The sequence below is a fragment of the Rhinichthys klamathensis genome, unplaced genomic scaffold (genome assembly GCF_029890125.1).
Source record: "Rhinichthys klamathensis goyatoka isolate OS25496 unplaced genomic scaffold, OSU_Roscu_1.1 h1tg000095l_1, whole genome shotgun sequence".
Classification (NCBI taxonomy): Eukaryota; Metazoa; Chordata; class Actinopteri; order Cypriniformes; family Leuciscidae; genus Rhinichthys; species Rhinichthys klamathensis.
In genome coordinates this window covers 1,101,411-1,119,909 of record NW_026606634.1, presented here as the reverse complement: position 1 = coordinate 1,119,909, position 18,499 = coordinate 1,101,411, and the positions used below count along the sequence as shown (strand labels likewise).

General features: G+C 39.6%; 2 protein-coding genes across 30 annotated transcripts in view; both read right to left on the bottom strand.

Annotated features, from left to right (window-relative positions):
* Positions 1 to 18,499, bottom strand: part of LOC130086249 (nuclear receptor subfamily 1 group D member 2-like) — a 297,692-nt gene that overhangs the window by 118,012 nt on the left and 161,181 nt on the right. The gene's annotated exons all lie outside the window — the stretch shown is intronic.
* calcoco1b (calcium binding and coiled-coil domain 1b) lies at positions 428 to 12,271 on the bottom strand. Of its 2 annotated transcripts, none has more exons than XM_056252494.1 (14): positions 12,192 to 12,271; positions 11,267 to 11,425; positions 10,911 to 11,013; positions 9,267 to 9,475; positions 8,710 to 8,922; positions 7,302 to 7,483; positions 7,113 to 7,182; positions 5,591 to 5,845; positions 5,138 to 5,263; positions 3,576 to 3,638; positions 3,407 to 3,494; positions 3,162 to 3,311; positions 2,662 to 2,738; positions 428 to 616 (listed from the first exon to the last, which is right to left on the bottom strand). In XM_056252494.1, the coding sequence occupies exons 2-14, from the start codon at positions 11,396 to 11,398 to the stop codon at positions 605 to 607; spliced, it is 1,680 nt and encodes a 559-aa protein (XP_056108469.1). In that variant the 5' UTR covers positions 11,399 to 11,425; positions 12,192 to 12,271; the 3' UTR covers positions 428 to 604. The 2 variants fall into 2 exon arrangements, with proteins under 2 accessions (XP_056108469.1, XP_056108470.1); XM_056252495.1 differs by having other exon boundaries at positions 429 to 616; positions 7,302 to 7,450.

Here is an 18,499-nt window from a genome sequence, read left to right as displayed (position 1 = left end):
GATAAAGTGTTTATTTAATAAATAAATAAAATCTAAAATGGAGAACTGATAATTTAAATGCACTTATGTAATTGTCAGGTAATACCGAACAACCAACCCACAACCAGCACACCTATCTAAACAAAGAGAAAAATAAAGTGAAATCAAAAGCTAAACTGTCTCCTGTGTAAAGAATCAGTCCCATCTTTCCCCCTCTATCAACTCATCTGTTCAGAAACACTCCATTTGCTCCCTCAAAATCCAAAAAGACTAATTTCTGCTACATCAAATGTATAACAGTTCATTCCCATTATTTAAAATGTAAACTTTTTATTATAGCACTCTGTAAGGGCATTTCTTATATGGTTATATGGCGCTATATATGGCATATCTAGACATCATACATTATTTACATCAGCTTCCTCTTAATGGAGACTCATACTGACAGACACTTTCACACTACTGGAACTACCACAGACGGCACTCTTAGCATCTATTAATTTGCATAATAAGCCAGCTCAGAAAACTCTTCTGATATTTCCCACTGATCAGGAGCACATGATCTTCATGCGCTGATGTAAACACAGGTTTCTTCTGTCCACCTCTGGTTCACCTCGAGGGGGCGTCAGTAAGACCACTGTAGGGAAGACAGAGAACATGTTGTCTGAGTGTGTTTTCACACCCAGCACGCTTGGAGCGTTTCAGGAACCTGGGGAGTTTTCTTTTATCCCCTAGTTTGGTTAGTTTAGGCATATATGGCCCTGTCCCAAATGGCACACTTCATATGCACTTTAGGTCTTGTGGATGTATAATGGCTGCCGCGTGCGCATGTCCGTTAAGTCCATGTTCAGTTGGTAGTGTGTCCAATTTGTCATTTTAGGTCTTTTAGGCCCTCGATGCGCACTTCTGCCGAGCCCGCACTGGTGCTAGTATACGAGTATTACTGTATACTAGTATGCGCTTCCAAATTGAGCTATAGGTCAGAGAAATTGGTGTGACGAAAGGTACACAATGCTACAAGCCGGACCTGTCAGGGTTCTGTCACTTCTGTCTAGTCGATTTCTTGGTTTTGTGACAGAGTCCTGACACTCCTGTTTTGTCTTGTCTGTGTGCCTTGTTTCATGTGCTTTCATGTCATGTTTTGTCTTGTGCTGTGTTGTGTTGCATGCAGCTTGTGTTTATCACTGACAGTGTGCTTTCATGTTGTCATATTTTGTGTGAACACGTGGCTTGTGATTGTGTTTGCTGGCCATGTGCTCATGTGTTTGTCACGTTTGGTGTGAGCACATGGATTGTCATGTGTTTCCTTGTGCCATGTGCTCTCCTGTCGATTGTCTAGCCCCTCCCATCTTGTTACCTGATTATTGATTAATTTGCCCCACCTGTCCTCCCTCGTTACCTGCTTTTTTTGCTCTCCCTATTAAGGCTATGTTTACACGGAAACGATCTGAAGAGAAAACGCAAAAGTGGCGTTGCGTTATCACTTTATTCTGCGTTTAGACGAGCGTTATGGTTGGGAAATCCGCGTGCATGTGGTGACGCAAAAGTGTGTGAAATTCGATGTAGTATGCACTCCAGGCGGCTAGGTGGCAATGTGAAGCACTGCCACACAACAACACCAATATCTTAGAATATTTTGTACAACTGTTGAAAAGACTCTTGTATGTTTTTCAGAGCTGCTAGGGCAACTTGAAGGTCCGTCGTATGGAAATAATCTGACATGTTGGTTGTTATTTTCCTGTACTGGCGCATGCCTGTGACGTAAACGCGTACGCGACGAGAGCCACCGTGAGCAGATTTGCGTTTTTACCGTTTAGACGGGAACGCGACGGTGGAGCGTTTTTAAGATATCCACTCTGGAGGGTGGTTTCACTTTTTTGCGTTTTTAAGCCCCCAAAACGCTGTTGCCGTGTAAACGAAAGGCACATCCGATCAAATATTTTTACGTTTTCACCCGGAATCGTTCTCGTGTAAACGGGGCCTTAGTTTCCCTGTGTTTGCAGTCCTGTGCTGGTTCTTTGTGTATGTCATGTGTGTTCCTCGTCAGGTCTCCTTCACAGGCAGCTTTCATGACTGATTTTATAGAGATTTCAGCATGTCCCTGAAGGCACACTTCATGTGCACTGGTCTTTCAGTGGGTGCTGTGTGCATGTGGGTGTCCCATTTGCCATTTTAGGTTTCAGAAGTGTGTTTGCGAGCACCCCCTTTGTGGCGGATATACTCTCTTTTGCCGTCACGAGTCGACAGTGTGGATTCGGAGGAAGATCGCGAGGGCTTAGGGTTACATTTGGTACAGGACCTTGGTTTTAATTGCAGTGAAATTCTGTAGGCTTGTCTGCTGTAAACGTGCCGTTATGGCTCATCCTAACACATTTACACCGATGAAACTTCATCAAAACCCAACATGCCTTCATGCCACAAGATCCCTAATTACAAAGTGACCAAAAAAATACATTGCTCTGTTTAAGATTTTAAATTGTAGTTAGTCAATTCTTGTGATGAGTTGTGTGAGTTTAAGGAGCTGATGGTGTGAGATGTATCTGTTTTGTAATAACATGACAACATTAAATTATAAAGAATGTAGTGAAACACATTACAGATCCATGTCATATATAATTTCCAAACACTTATTGTTCATAAGGAACACAGGAACTAATGTTCTGAATCTGTGCATCATATCACCTGATTGTCTTCGTGTTCAGAAAGCAGTAAAGGTTGGTCAGCAATGACACTGGAATAAGGCTCCACTTCTAGATCCTCTTGCTTTATATAAGGGGTTTGGTACAAAAAAAAAGTTAATCACATGTTTTTATGTGTAAACTTTCACAATATATGATGAAAATGTAATTATATATGATTATGAAGATATCAAACCAAGTAGCATTTATGTGAAGGTAAAAGAGCATAAAATAACATTTTCAATTAAAATATTGCATAAATTTAAAAAATTTAAAGCACTAGATTATTCTAAAAAATACACTTTCTGGATGTCATTAACTTGTTGGAATTACATATTAATTTGAGCCTATAGTTCATTTTCCAAAGGGAACATCATTCTTATTTTGTGGTTAAGATCCCTTTTGAAGGCAATACTATGTTTTTGCATGTCAAGCTTCAAATGCTTTCGCTAAACATTGTTTTTAAGTTGAATATTAATCAAGCATATTTAATTTTTGTGGTACTTGCCATCATATCGTCCTCATTATCCTTTTGGCTTTGCTCTGTTGACCCATGAGAGCTGAACTGTTCACTGTCTAGCACACTTAAAGACAGCTCGGGTAAAGACTCTTGTTGGGGCTTTTCTTCAGTTGATGGAGGGCTATCAATGCAAGCTGCAAGAAATAAGATGATGATTTACTGTCATAGCACTACATCCTTTTATGTATGTCAGCATAAAGAGAAGAAATGATGGATCATGTGAACTGACGTGTTGGTGAAGCCGCTGCCTCCATCCACTTGGCATCTGTCTCAGTGTCCAGTCTCAGCTCCAGCACACGGATATGATCTAAGAGCTCCTGTTTGTGAATAAAACACTAGCAGTCAGCAAGCATGACATCAGATCAGATCAGTCAGACACAGATTCAGAAAGTTTTGACCTGTTTCTCCAGCTGATGTTGCTCTTGCTCCTTCTGCAGGGCTTTCAGACTGGCTCTCAGTTCCTATGATTTACACACATGAAAATCCAATGATTTAGTGAAACTTCATTCAGTGTGAGGGATTTAATCTCAAAGCGTTTGCTAGCAAACTCCATCACCTATCGGATTCATGCCTGTATTTGCCTAAGATGCCTGTAGGAATATGGTCATCCATCATTGCCTTTTGAATTATAATGTCTTTCATATAAGTTTTATTTATAAGTATAAATTATAATCAGACTCCTGAAGGGAGTTTTCCATTTTTTGAGAGAACGTAATTGAGAAATTTTTGGAGGCAGTTCTTTTAATTCTATATTTAGTGTGTGTGTGTGTGTGTGTGTGTAGCCTACTGTTGATTCACTTATAGTACACTTGTTTAATACATGGATAACTGAGTTTATATATTTAGTGGCTTCTTGTATGTATTGAGATCTGAACTTTGATTTAGTGTAACCTCTATTTTAGGACTGAGTGTTACACACTGCTATGGTTGTCTGATGTCATCTCTGTTTCTCTCTTTTGGAATGATACATTCATTTGGTGTTGAGTGCTGTTTCTGAAACAGTCAGATGTAAATGTCTACCACAGTGTGACATCAATGTGGAGGAATAAAAATAAAAAAAATAAAAAAACAATGCGCATGTTTTTTTAATTCATGTGGCTCATAATCTGTAATCAAAATAACTTTTCCTCCCTCTCGGTTCCGAGTAGAACCTGAATTGAAATACAACATGTTCCAGGATCAACATCTTTGTTGATCCTGGAACAACATTTCAGTCAACCAATCAGATTCAAGTTTACAGATTATGTCAAGTTTAGGGTTACAGCCAGGGTTAGGTGCTTCTACATCAGTTATTCACAGATCATTTTCCTCTTATTTTAGGGAGAAGTTATTGGTAGGGTTAGGTTTAGTGGTACGGATATTGTTAGGACAAAAATTTAGTTCTAGGATCAACAAAATATGTTGACCAGGAACGCTCAAACTCAATGACATCTCTTCTCTTCTCTGATGACCAGGGCAGAGAAACCTGTCACTTACATGAGATCAGCCAATAGCAAACAACAACCAGCCTATCAATTACCCACAGACAAAATCAAGCCCCGCCCTACATTTGTTTTTGTTCCAGAAGCATTTCACTTAGATATTCGTCACAATAGCAAAGAAAAGACGACAGCAAATTCTGTTTCATGCCGAAATTAAAATATGTTTCCACATTCAATATTTCAAGATCAAGTGTTTTATTAAGTTTCTTATCAAGCAAGTTAACTAGTGTGTCATGGCATCCATTCACATGAGTAATCAGGGGGGAAAACACTTCTGTAAACATATACATGTGCAATTTATAGTGTTTCAGATCTATTTTGGTCGACTTATTTAAAGTTTTTTTTAAAGCAACACTTGCCTCATCCTGGTGTTGCTCCAAGACCAGTAACCTGACCCCCATATGTGCTGGGTATACAGAAGGCTCTGAACGAGGTGAAAGTTTAATTATAGGGCCATGCATGTGTCATGGAATATTTACCCGGTTGCAATCCTTCTCATTCCCAAGCTCCACTTCCAGTTTCTCTCGCTCCGTTCTCTCCTCCTGGAGCCACTCTTCCTTCTTCTGAAGCTCACGGCTCAGTTTCTGGACACGATCCTTATCCAGCTTTAACAAGAGCACAAAGATTTTGAGTCACACACTTACTAGTAAGTGTTATGGCTGGACCAACCCGATCTCACGGCAATTGATACAGATTTTACGAGGTGGCTAATTCGTACAAATTCATACAACCTCACTCGTACGAATTCGTAAGATTTTTGCTAAACCGTACATATTTTACGAGTTGCCCAATTCGCATGAATTCGTATGACCTACACCTGACCCGCCCCTAAACCTACCCATCACGTGGGTTTAGACAAATACGAATTAGACACCTTTTACTCACTCGTACGAATTGGTCATGAGATATAAAAGTGGAAGTACTGTAGTAACCTCAGCACTGTGTCTCAGAGCCTCTCGCTCCTGGGCCCAGACGGCTTGTCCCTCACGCAGAGCCAGGTTGGCCTGGGACAGTTGTACATTGATCTGTGCCGACTGCAGTCGGACCTGGTGCAGCTCTGCATGGCTGTGGCTCTGCATGGATCCCAGTTCACTCAGATCCCTGCGAAGGGCATCGGTGCTGCGCTCACTGGCCTCCAGACGCTCCTGTAGGGTCCGCAGATCTGTGTGTGTCTGCTCATTCTCAATCTGCAGAGGAAATACTCATTCTCATACAAATCATGCAGTTTTACAGCATCAGTCCGGGATGTCAATTCTGAAGTCCACCTATAATGTAGCACTGTTTTAAAAAAAAGGTCCACCATCTAACTTTTTTTTGTTCATTTCAACTAAAAGCCAATACATCAATCCTTCTTCCAAAGCGTGTTTTTGTCTTACTCTGATTCAATATATACGTAAATAAAGTTACTCCAGCTGCTTTGACGCGTGTCTGGTGTGTGATTTTCAGAGGTTGGTTGAGTGTGTGTGTGTGTGTGTGTGTGTGTGTGATTTTCAGAGGTTAGTTGTCACAATGAGTGAGAAAGGTTGATATGGAGCCTCTAAATCTCCAACCTTCGGGGAATCACCCGATTTAAACAAGCGCTGAACAGAGGAGAGTCTGCTGGAGAAAAGAAAACGAGACAGAGCTCGTCATAAAACAAGAATCAACATCGGCTTGGCTTTAAGAGATGGCGAGAACTGAGGGATTTGAAATGTTGTAAAAGCGACGCTGAGATGATGGTGTTTTATTAATCTACAGGTGAGTAAGGTGTTTTATTGGACAGACAGTAATGTCTTCAGCTAGTCAGCTTGAGATCCTTTCTAAACTGGTTATATCTCTTAAGCTTAGTAGTGAATGTTTAATGAGCAGTAGGAGAATCATATTCATCCACAGTCACGCGGAGCCGAAGCACAACCAAAACAATGTTCTTCTAAAAAAAGTTTTGTTTTTTTTAACCGCTACGTTTTGACAAATACGTGATGTGATCACAGAATGCAGAAAATATTACAATGTAGAATGTGAAAAGTTAGAACATTCTGATGTTGAATTTCATACTCTTAATTTCTTAATTTACACAGTTATTGAGCTGAACTGAACTGAACCTACACTGAACTGAATAATTTTCAGTAATATTATTGATTTGACTGCACTGACACTATTGGATGAGAAGAAAGCTGAATTGAGCTGAATGATGACTCTTCTGTTTTCTGCAGAGCTGCTTCACACCTGAATCCACTTTGTTTCATAATTTGTTTCATAAACCGAACTGAGTAAAAACTGAACTGATTTAAGCTGAATAATGACACCACTGTCTTTTTAGAGCTGCTTTACAGCAGAATCAAATTCATTGTTTGCATCATTTATTCTGTTGTTTTCCTCTTTATTAATGTGAAGCTGCTTTGAAACAATCTGCGTTGTATAAAGCGCTATATAAATTAAGATAACTTGACCAAATTTATATATAATATAATTCACCTGCAAATCTTTCTTCTCCTTTTCTTCATCTCGCCTTTGTGTAGTCATCTTTTTAACTCTTTCCTTCATTCTGCAGAGAAAAATGGCATGTTTCTATCTTATAGTGTTTTCTTTTCCTTACTAACTCAGTTAGTTACGTTATTGAAATGAACAGTCCATAAACAAAGTATAATATAAGTCGTAAATCACCTGTCCAGCTCGGCCTCTATGTCCTGTTTTTGTGGAGTCAGAGTGGCAGACTCCTGTTCGAGTTCTCTGATCCGCTGATGGTTTTCAGCTCTCTCTGCTAGTAGTCCATTCAGTTCAGCATACATGTTTTCATGGGTGTTCTGCACATCCTGATGGTAAATGGTGGTTTTGTTTTTGCTTTTCTGATTACAAATTTGAGGTGGTTCAGAAGCATGCCCAACAAAAATGTATTGGGTAACACTTTACAATAAGGCTCCATAGTTGAAAATTTCTTCTAAAGCATTTAATAATCTGTAAATTTAGAAAATTCGGTCATTAATTACTCACCCTCATGTCGTTCTAAGACATTTGTTCATCTTCGGAACACAAATAAAGATTTTTTTTTCATGAAATCTGACAGCCTACGCAACTACCACTTTATTTACAAAATATTAATCTCGAACGCACATCCACATAACAACATATGTTCTCGCATTAACACAACACGCATACGTCATACGAGATTAATATTTTGCAAAAAATATTTTGTGTGCAAGCAAAGCACTTGCGGTACTTTAATGATGTCTTTAATACCTTTCTGAGGCTTGAAAGTGGTAGTTGCGTAGGCTGTCAATACGCTGATTTCACGCAGCCGTTATTTTGAAATCGAAAGCGAGGCTCCGGTGGGAAGTAAACCGGAAGTGCCGCCTTTAATCACAGGAGAGTCGCGAATGCGTTGGCATATTGTTGTGTTTAATGTATAAATGAGTTATTCTAAAACTGTACATACATTTCTTTCATACTTTAGACTTTATACAGTGAAATTCATTTATAAATAAAATATTTTTTATATATATAATTCAGAAAGTAAAAAAAGAAGCAGGAACAAACTATATACATATCCTATATTGGATATTAACATACAATAGTGTAAATCGCGGCAGCAGCTTCAGGTTGGTAGTCCAAGGCATTGTTGTTTATCTGTACTTCCAGGTTCTTCCCACCGGAGCCTCGCTTTCGATTTCGAAATGGCGGCTGCGTGAAATCGGCGTATGGAGGGACAGAAGGATTTCATCAAAAAGATCAGAGTTCATCAAAAATATCCTCATTTGTGTTCCGAAGATGATCAAAAGTCGTATGGGTTTGGAACGACATGAGAGTGAGTAATTAATGACATAATTGTAATTTTTTCACAAACCCTTTAACTTAAACTTTTACTAATACATTATTAAAATCAAAAATTGTAACTGTTTGTTTGTTAAATGATATTTGTAAGCTAACATGCACTAACAATGAACAGTTGTATTTTTATTCAATAATGTTAACAGAGATTATTAAATACTGTAAGAAATGTATTACTCATTGTTAGATAATGTTAGTCAATGCATTAACCAACATTACCCAATGAAACCTAAAACTTTGATTGTACCTTTTGTTTTTGCTCCAGTTCCTCAATTTTTTCAGTGCTTTGCCTCAGGTTGTCTTTTAACTCGTCAATCTGACTCGTCATCTTATTTCGTACGCTTTCAAACTCATCTCTGTCCTTCATCCATTTCTCCCTCTCTCTCTCCACCTCAACATCTGCAGTCTCAAACCTTTTATGCAACTCATGTAAATCACGCTGACATCCTTCTAAGAGACTCTGCGGAAATATATATTTATTTTTAAATAGGAAGAGAGTAAGTAAAATATTATGGCAGAAACAGTGGCCTAAAAAGTGGCCTAAAAAATAACAGAATATATCAGTAAATGATACTAGAGCTAACTAGCTTTTTTTTTAACCTATTTTGTACTAATTGGTTTCAAAACATTGTTTTGTGAATCAACATTTTCTTTAAAATAATGCCTTGATATTTTAGCATATGCTGCAATGACAGACATCTTTTACATGTCTCCTTAGGTGTCCAAATATGAATTGTGGCGTTAAAAACAGTGTTGTTACAGTCAGATCTGTTCTCTGATCTCGAGTGTTAAATGAAGCCTCACCTGTAGGATCAGAGCCTTCGGCACCACCACCAGCAGGTCGTCTCCATCCTCGTCTTCCTCGCCGTTTTTCTCCTGCTCTAGCGTAACAAGTTCATCCAGAGGTTTTGGAGCACAGAAAGAAAACGGAGAACTGACTGCAGATACCTCACCATGTTCATCCACATACACAAACTGATACCCCTCCCCACCGGGTTTTGGTAGATAAGATGCTGAAAGATGATAGGAAGAGTGGAATGAAGATCAGAAACAAAAAAAACACATACACATAAATGGCCTGGTACAGCCTTGTAGTGACTGAGACAGTACAAACACACAATTACTGTATTTGTTAAATTTAACAAATAATCCACAATACCCCTCACCCAACGAGCGAAGGTTTACAACTCAAAGAAATCATACTAACCTCTATATATAATCACTTGAGATACAATCTGATTACTCTATGTAATCATGCAGGTTCTTTTATCTATTAATCTAACTTCTTTGAATGAATGGTTTACTTCGTCAAGATCACATGTCTATCATGTTTGGTATCTAATTCAAATGATCATGTACATTATATGTCAATACATATGCAGCATATTAGTGAATCTTTAATAGTTTCTCAATCAACAACCAATTAAATTATCAATCACCAATCACCATACTAGAAGACAAAGGATCGTAAAGTTTCCCTCCAAAGGAACAACTCTTTATTGGCTCACTCGCCTCTCACTCGTGACATCTTCATGATTTAAAAGATCTCGGATCACAAGATCAGGCCCCCTTTTTTCCCTTTGCTGATTCTGAGAAATTGAAGATGAGCTAGAAGTCTTCTAAGGAGCCCTAAGTTTGTGCCAGGCTGTGGCCTTGTCTTTCCATCCACCAAAGATCATCTGACTCCAACCGGTTCTCTCTCATCAAGACAACTTCAGCAAAGTTCAACTGGAGCCTCAACAAATTGCATCAGGACAGTTTTAATCACATGGCCAAGACATGCAAATATCAAACTCATTAGTTGACACAGTAAGCATCCACTACCTCTTTTAAGGAAGTGTGCGTTAAACTAAGAAGCCGATGGTTTGCTCAAGGCTGTCGATCTGCTGAAGCATTTCTAACAATGCTATAACTTCTTGCTTTCCTGTATTCTTCCTCAGCTCTCTTTCCATTGCTAAACTGTATGCATTAAGTATTTAGTCTGTTTACTAAAGACTTGTTTTGTCACACGTAAAGTTGTTTGTGGTTCATGCTCATATATAAATCATGCAGATTTTGGCTACATGCTCTGATTAGTACTCCAGAAATGAACCCTGGAAATGAACATTTCTTAGAATTAAAAACTATTAACTTTGAGTTTTCATTAGTTGATTGTGGTGTTAATTCTGCTACATTAAGTTAATTCTCACAGCTGATCTAAATTTATAATAGTTTTAACAACTCATATTTCCTTAATTTGCTACAGCCTTAAAGATGTCAGGCACTTGCAGTCGTGTTGCAATAGTTATAAAGTATCAGATAACTTGAGTGTTCTTGTTCTACCAAGAACTGCAGTTGTTATTTCACTGGTGTAGGACATGTGACAGCATGCATGACCAGCTAATGTATCAAATAGGCTATAAACAAACATAAATAAAATAGTATATTATATATCACATGTAAACATACAGTAAAAGGCCACACTACAGTTGGCATCTGTTCCGGTTTGGTACCCTTCTGGTGCTAGAGCCCAGGCAAACGTGTGGTAATCTTTCACTGTCAGCCATCCCACCTGTGAAACAAGATGATTTACAAAAAAAAAAAAAAAGTATTTGCTTTGCAGGTTTATGCTTTCCACACATTAGCTGCATCCAAATTCAGAGGCTGCATCCTTCTAAACGGAAGTATTAGGTTTCAGCTTACTCAACAGTCACAGTCACATATTACTGAAATATGACCGTCCCATGTAACAACGCCGGTTCGAACTTCTAAGGATGCGGCCTTACAGCTATTGTGTTCTGTAGTGAATAAACACTGTGTTTTACCTTAAATAGACCTATCCAGTCATGACTGCTCCAATCGTGTCGACTACTTATAGTGTAGCGACAGTCCACCTTCGTATCTGAGAAATAGTGCTCTGCAACATCTCTGAAGTTCACAGTTCTGTTTTCCTCCATAGTTATAAAGCAGCTCAGATGTCTGCACTGACAAAGCAACAATCAAAAACAAAAACCTACTTTGAAAACTCTTTTGATTATGTAGCTATGTTCAACATCCAAGACCATAACACTGCTGTTCACATGGATCAGATGTACATTTTCAGTTCTTCCAAATAACTCAAGTGTCTGGAAATATGAGTAAGCACAATCATGTTTGTGTAGTCAGCTATATTTAGTGTCTTTCCATTAAACTACAAACTACAGGAATGCTTGACTCCGCAGACGGCTGTATTGGATGTCCAAGTGTTGTGAAACTGCATGAGAGATGGGGTAACAGAGTTCTATCTGTGAATGTTTACACAGCAGAAGTAGCCGTCAAATCAGACTAATCATTCTCATTTCATCTTTAATCTTTTCATTTAATCGTTGTATATGTAAACACAACCATTGGGGCCCTTCTGTAAAAATCCATTACAGTTGTTAAATATAAAGTCTTGTATTGACAGCTGAATGGTTTCACAGTCAGCAAATGTTTTTACTTTTTGAGAGCATTTCAATAAGTAAAATGCCACATTTCACACATTAATTAACATTTATGCGTTTGGTAGTTATTCACAAAGTGAGCATCAAGTTTGTGCTGCCTAGGAACTGAACCCATGACCTTCGTTCAGCTACAGCAACTCCAATCATGAACAGCAGAAAATAAGCATACAAATGAACACCAATAAATACTACGAGGAAGTTTTCATGGTCTAAATCTGCATTTTAACATGTCATAGGAACACCATGGCTAAAATAACTTTACTCTTACCTTAATACAAAGATAGGTTTATTGCAGAATCAGATAAGACCGTTCACGTCCATGTACGAGTGCTTATGATCTTGATGAGAGCAACAAACAATAACAAATGCACATGTTGATGAACTGCCCCCTCTGTTGCACTCTGGGAAATGAAGTCCAGAACATCACCAATCACCATAGACTGTAAAAAAATGCCAATCACTCAGTGAGATTACACTACTGTCATTGCCACAATGTTCATCATTGTCTTTTAAATGGAATTGATGTAACATTTTAAATAATTTGCAAGAAAGATTACATTGCATACACTCGTGTGTGTGTGTGTGTGTGTGTGTGAGAGAGAGAGAGAGAGAGAGAGAGAGAGAGAGAGAGAGAAAGAGGGGGGGGGAGGGGGATAGAGAGCGTGTACGTGAGTGTGTGTGTGTGTGTGTGTGTGTGTGTGTGAGTGAGAGAGAGAGAGAGAGAGAGAGTGTGAGAGAGATAGAGAGAGAGAGAGAGAGAGAGAGAGAGAGAGAGAGAGAGAGAGAGAGAGAGAGAGAGAGAGAGAGAGAGAGAGAGAGAGAGAGAGAGAGAGAGAGAGAGTGTGTGTGTGTGTGTGTGTGTGTGTGTGTGTGTGTGTGTGTGTATGTGTGCGTTTTATATTCCCTGCTATGTGGGAAAAAAATTGATTTTAGATTTTGTTTGGACTGTATGAGTGGGCTAATGTGGAACAGTGACAACAAGGACTACAGAAAAGGATGATGGGAAATTTTGAGATTATGCAGAAGATACAAATCACCCATAAATTGAGCGGTAGAAGAGTGAGAGGAACAGGAGCAGTGGGGGAGAATGAGGAAGCAGTGTGTGTGTGTTTGTGTGTGTGTGAAGCAAGTGACAATGTTGTTGATGAATGCCATAAAAAGCACTGAGAAATGAACTGGGGGAAATGTTGTATTAAGAGCAGTGGAAAGAAATGTCCCCTATATGACAAGAAACTGTAGAGAAAGTATAAAGTGAAGAGTGAAAGATTGAGGGGCTGAGGTGGTGGTGGGTTAGAAGGAGGGTTGAAGGTACTTAGTATGCAAAGCCAAGCTTCACCATCTGCCTAGTGGAACGATCCTTGTCATATAACTGTCGCTGCGCTTACAGCCACATAAAGCATGTTGTGGGTTTAGTCATTCCACAAAATTAATGACAGCTGTATGCTCGGTGGGCCAAGAGGGAATGAGGAATAGTGAGGAAGAGGGAATAGTGTTTGATTGTCCATATGACCAAATTCCCTGTTTTATTTTTTAGGAGATTCTTGGGATTCTTGTCAAGAATTTCACCCTCAGTTTATCTTTGTTTTTTTCCTCAGGCCACACCAGTCCTCATTAAAGACACACTGGAGAGCTGCATTAGAAATTGTAATTATAATTGAAAGAGACACTTACACTGTTATTTTCATGTTTAACTCTAGTTTATTTTCTTTTGTAAAATGTTGCCAGCCACCGCCCGGATTTTTGATAATTTTCACAAAAATGTCATGGCCCCAAGAATATGTTGTTGTATGAATATCTGAATATATTATGCATTCTTTTTTTATCAATGCTTGAGTAAGTATCATAAAAAAAGCAACATTTTGAACAAAAATGCTTTTATCGCTTGTTTCTGCTCCTTTTTTGCCTGTGTTTTGATTAGGAGATCTGAAACGGCGCTATAGCGCCCCCTGTCGTATAACAGTGAAAACATAGATTACTGGAAAATTCCATCAATGGCGGAGAAGCTCCTCATAAATTACGGAAAATTCTGTCAATGGTGGGAAAAGAGAACGAGCCAGTGTCCATGTTTGTGAGGAGATCAATATGCACTGCTCTGGATCATACACGGCCTGCCTTTAAGGTCCAAAGCAGTCTACATCAGTTTAATATAAGACCGGCAAGTGAGTTCACAAGCGGGCAGGGAGATCTGCCTTTCTGTGGGGATGATGTTGCTCTCTACATTTGCTGTTGCTGGTGTGGTGGCAATTTTAATGATATTCATTGATCTTTAGTTAAATATAGATGATTCAAAGAATGTCACATGTGTGTCTCTCACTTGTAGTGAGAGAAGATTCTGTTTATGTACCTGGGGAGGCAGAAGAGGGAGACACTCCAGAGAACAGACAAACAAGGACCTCTGACCTAGATGTCAGAAGGCCATTTTGGTGCAGGGGAGCTTAGTGGGCCAACTAGTGACGTCTATGGAAAACTACTGGGAGGAAGGCTCTGGGGGGAAGAAGGCCTTGAAACTAAGATAAAAGCTAGTTCAGTCTGTCTGGGGGTGTGTCACTCTTCTGCACAGGGTAACAACTGTGTATTAGACTGCTCCTATTCTTGCAAGAATAAATACTTCTATTTTATATAATTTGACTCTGAGTGTCTCTTACGCAGTGATGTTTGTTTGAGATGAATTTTTGCCACAACACTGGTTTCTGGTGTTGTCTGATAGCAGATTGTTCTTTTAGCACCCAATAGCTTTTGAGCTTCATACCCACTCCCTCTGGGCCTGAGTGATGTAGGCGATCATCATAGTCTTTATTGATTATTATGGGTGATTAGGTGAAGTGGGTCAAGGATAATGGAGTGAATGGTATCTTCGTCTAAAGGACTCGTATACTCACTGTAAAGTTCTTTTTCTGTTATTTGCTTAGGGGTAAAAAGAAGGTGAAGTACCTTTAAGCGGTATTCTGACAGCGTTTACATGGGGGGAAAAGTGCTGTGCGCTTTGATCTCAAAAACAAAATAAATACACAGCAAACAAACTTAAATTATTTTCTTAATTAAATTAAATGACCCATCATACCACTGATCAGCTCTACCAAACTTGGATGTCTTTTCCAGTAATAAACAAACACTGTTAAGTTGTTTTGATTGATACTGTGAAGCAGCTTTGATACAATCTGTATTGTGAAAAGCGCTATATAAATATATTTGACTTGACTTGACTTGACTTGACAAACAAAACAACAAAAAAAACAGCAGTGAGAAAACAGCAGTTGAGAAAGCATCTGAGCAATATGGATATGTTTGCGATTCGGCACTCCAGTCAAGTCACGCCATGTTTATTTATATAGCACTTTACACAATAGATTAAGATTGCTTTAAAGGAAGCAGCTTGGTGTGAATAAATTCCAGCCATTTTATTCTGAAAACGGAATAAAACTCGATCGTTTGAGCAACCGAACACACATCTACAACCCATATTGCTCCGTGACGTTCTTTTGAATCGGTTCTTTTTTTGTGAACCGGCCGAACCAGTTCATCAAACTGAATCGTTCAAAACAGACTCAGTGCTGATCCAGTTTTCTAAAGTTACTATATTCATCCTAAGAGCTAAAAAACTTACATTTTCATTTCAGGGGGCCTTTAAGACACACCATGTGTAAATTCATAAGTCGACAGCATTGCTGAGTATTTTCTCCTTAAAACTGCAGTGAACCAAAGACAGTCTCAAAAACACGGTTTGAAATCGCTGGTGTTTCTGACGTCACAAACGACCTTGTAACCAATCAGATCAACGTGTGATCGTCAACCAGTGGATCTCTGAGCGGTGTGAGTGAGTGGAGGCGGGGCTCATTTGCATAATCATAGAACCGCTTATACTAAATGAGGCAAAGGTGTCGAGTTACATTCAAGCTATTTTAAGGCATGAAGTTTTTTTTTTTTTTTTTTTAAAGAAAAGCGCTTAAATTTGTCATTTTGGTGATCAAAGATGAGTTTTAAGCGATTTTTTTTATGATTGACTACAGGGGGGGTTTAAGAGAGTCATTTGCTGCACTGCATCCAGAGCTTCAAGTTCATCTTGTCACCCAGCAGATTTTTATTATTATTTTTTTTACAAATTTATGTTCATCCCAGCACATCACACTTTGGTTGAGGTTAGGAGAGTGAAATACACTCTCTAAAGGCAAACGGTGCTGACAGAAATAGAGGGGTCCTCAGCTCGAAGCCCATCGGCTATATCTCCTTAGATATTGCTGACCTAGATCCTGTCTCACCACATATCTTGATTTTGGGGTGGCGAGATAGTTCACTCCCACAAATAATCTGAACTTCTGAGCCGACACAGCCAACTCTTGGCACTGGCAGACTACTTCTAGAAACATTTCACCAGACACTGCTTATACCCAGCCTCCAAATTCATCAGAAATGGAGATCAGAGGGAACTGATGTTCAGGTCAGCAACACTGTCATGGTTGTTCCCTTTGGCCAGTTGGAGCAGTCAGCCAAGTCTTTTCTGCAGCAGAGAAAAGAGTAAAGGACGAGACCTTCATACGAGCAGTACTCAAGCTTATCTGTATTCCCTTCTGATTAACTGTAGTCCCATTTTTCTACCTCTGTAATCTGTAATCTAAAACCAATTTGGACTACAAAAGCTACAGCTGATGCAGGATAGATCGAGTGAAGAGTGATTACATTCGCACTGAGACGTGTGCTACTGGAGCAAATATGTGAAATGTAGACCTTCTCACTTACACACACCTCTTTGATTTACCCTTGTGTTTAATCCTTCTATGGAAATAAGCATTTTTTTGGTGAGCATGAGCCATAAAGTGGCCCTGCAGCAGATCGGCTGTAAATCTTGCCATAAAATTGCTGTGCGGTCAGTGGTGCCATCAGCCATCAATTGCCTTTTTCGCTGCTCTGATTAAGGAGAAATAGACAATAAAAAAAGCAGCATTTTCTGTAAATTGCACCCATCCTTCCATTTGCAAAGTACTGCAGTAGTATGGCACTAGAATTTTAATGATGGACAAGTGCAAAAAGAGAGATAGAGAAAGAGAGGGAGTGTGAAAGTTAGAGGAGAAAAGAGTAATTATCTGTATGGAGATTCAAACACTAGTGTCTCAGGGTACGTTTACACAATAACAATGTACTGAAGGCGGAAAGGTTAAGTCCATTTTTCACTACAGATGACAACATTGTCAAAATTATCTCGTTCACACAGATTCGCGAAAACAACTAAAAACCCTGTATTCTGCTGGCAGGCCAGTAGGTGGCGATGTCACTTTGTAAAGAAACACTACACACACCTATAGACTGATCATGTAATACGCATGTGCATGACTTCACCGTTTTCACAAATTCACTTTTTTTTTGTACACGGAGACCATGACGCTGCACTGTGAAACACGTTTTCAAAAGTTTGCATTTTCAGGCCCACAAAACTCTGTTGTCGTGTAAATGAACGGCCAAAATGCAATAAATGTTTTCCAAATTTTAGTTGAAAACCGTGTCATGTAAACGACCCCTAATCTTTTAGTCTCCAAAACACTCTAAGGGGTCGTTTACATGACATCGTTGTCTGCTAAAAACAAAAAACTTTGTATACGTTTTGGTCGTTCATTTACACGACAACAGCATTTTGGGGGCCTGAAAATGCAAACTTTTGAAAATGAAACGGTTACCTAAAGTAACCTTGGTTCTCTCTAGCTTACGCTAGATGAGCTTATGCCACGGGAAAGATTAATCTTTTCTGAGAAACTGAAGCCAAAAAATTATCCTATAATTTTGTATCCATTGTCAACGCAGTTCAGCTGCAGCAGACCATGAGCGGGCTAGCTAGCAGCTCATTGGTTCGCTCACAGAGAACTGCTTAAGCCTATGAGGAGACGCGAATGAACTCTCGGCCAATGAGAGTCTGACATGCTCTCATTGCATCAGAGCCCGCAGAAACGGGCGTGGTCAGAGAGTATAAATTCGCGTCCCAGGCTGTAAACTCTGGTTTTCATAGAATGAAGCGAGAACGATAGTAGCACAAGCACGGCCAGGAACGCAATACTCGTTCCCTCATCTAGAGAGAACCGAGGTTACGTTAGGTAACCGATTCGTTCTCTTACGAGAGGTTCTCTCGTATTGCGTAAGCTAGCTTACGCTACGGGAACACCTGGTCAACGCCGTGCGTGCTAAGCATCCACTATGAGTCCCAGGGGAGACCCCAGGGAACCCTTATGAGTGGGAATAAATATATGTACATGTGACAAAGGTCAGCAGAGCGGGCCGGAGATTGTGTAGTACATAAGCACATGATAGAGAGGGACAGAGCGAAACCGGTCTGAGTGAATAACTCCCTACAGTGCAGCTCAACCAGAAGAGCTGTAACATACTAGACTGCTAGTAGTTTAGCCTGCAAGGCGGGAACTTCCAGATTGTAAAATCTGACAAAGGTGGAGGGGGAAGCCCATCCCGCTGCCACACAAATGTCATGAATGGAAATTCCGCTGGACCATGCCCACGATGAGGCCATGCCTCTAGTGCAGTGGTTCTCAACCTTTTTTGGGCCAGCGCCCCCTATCCAATATCCAGGTCCCTGACCGC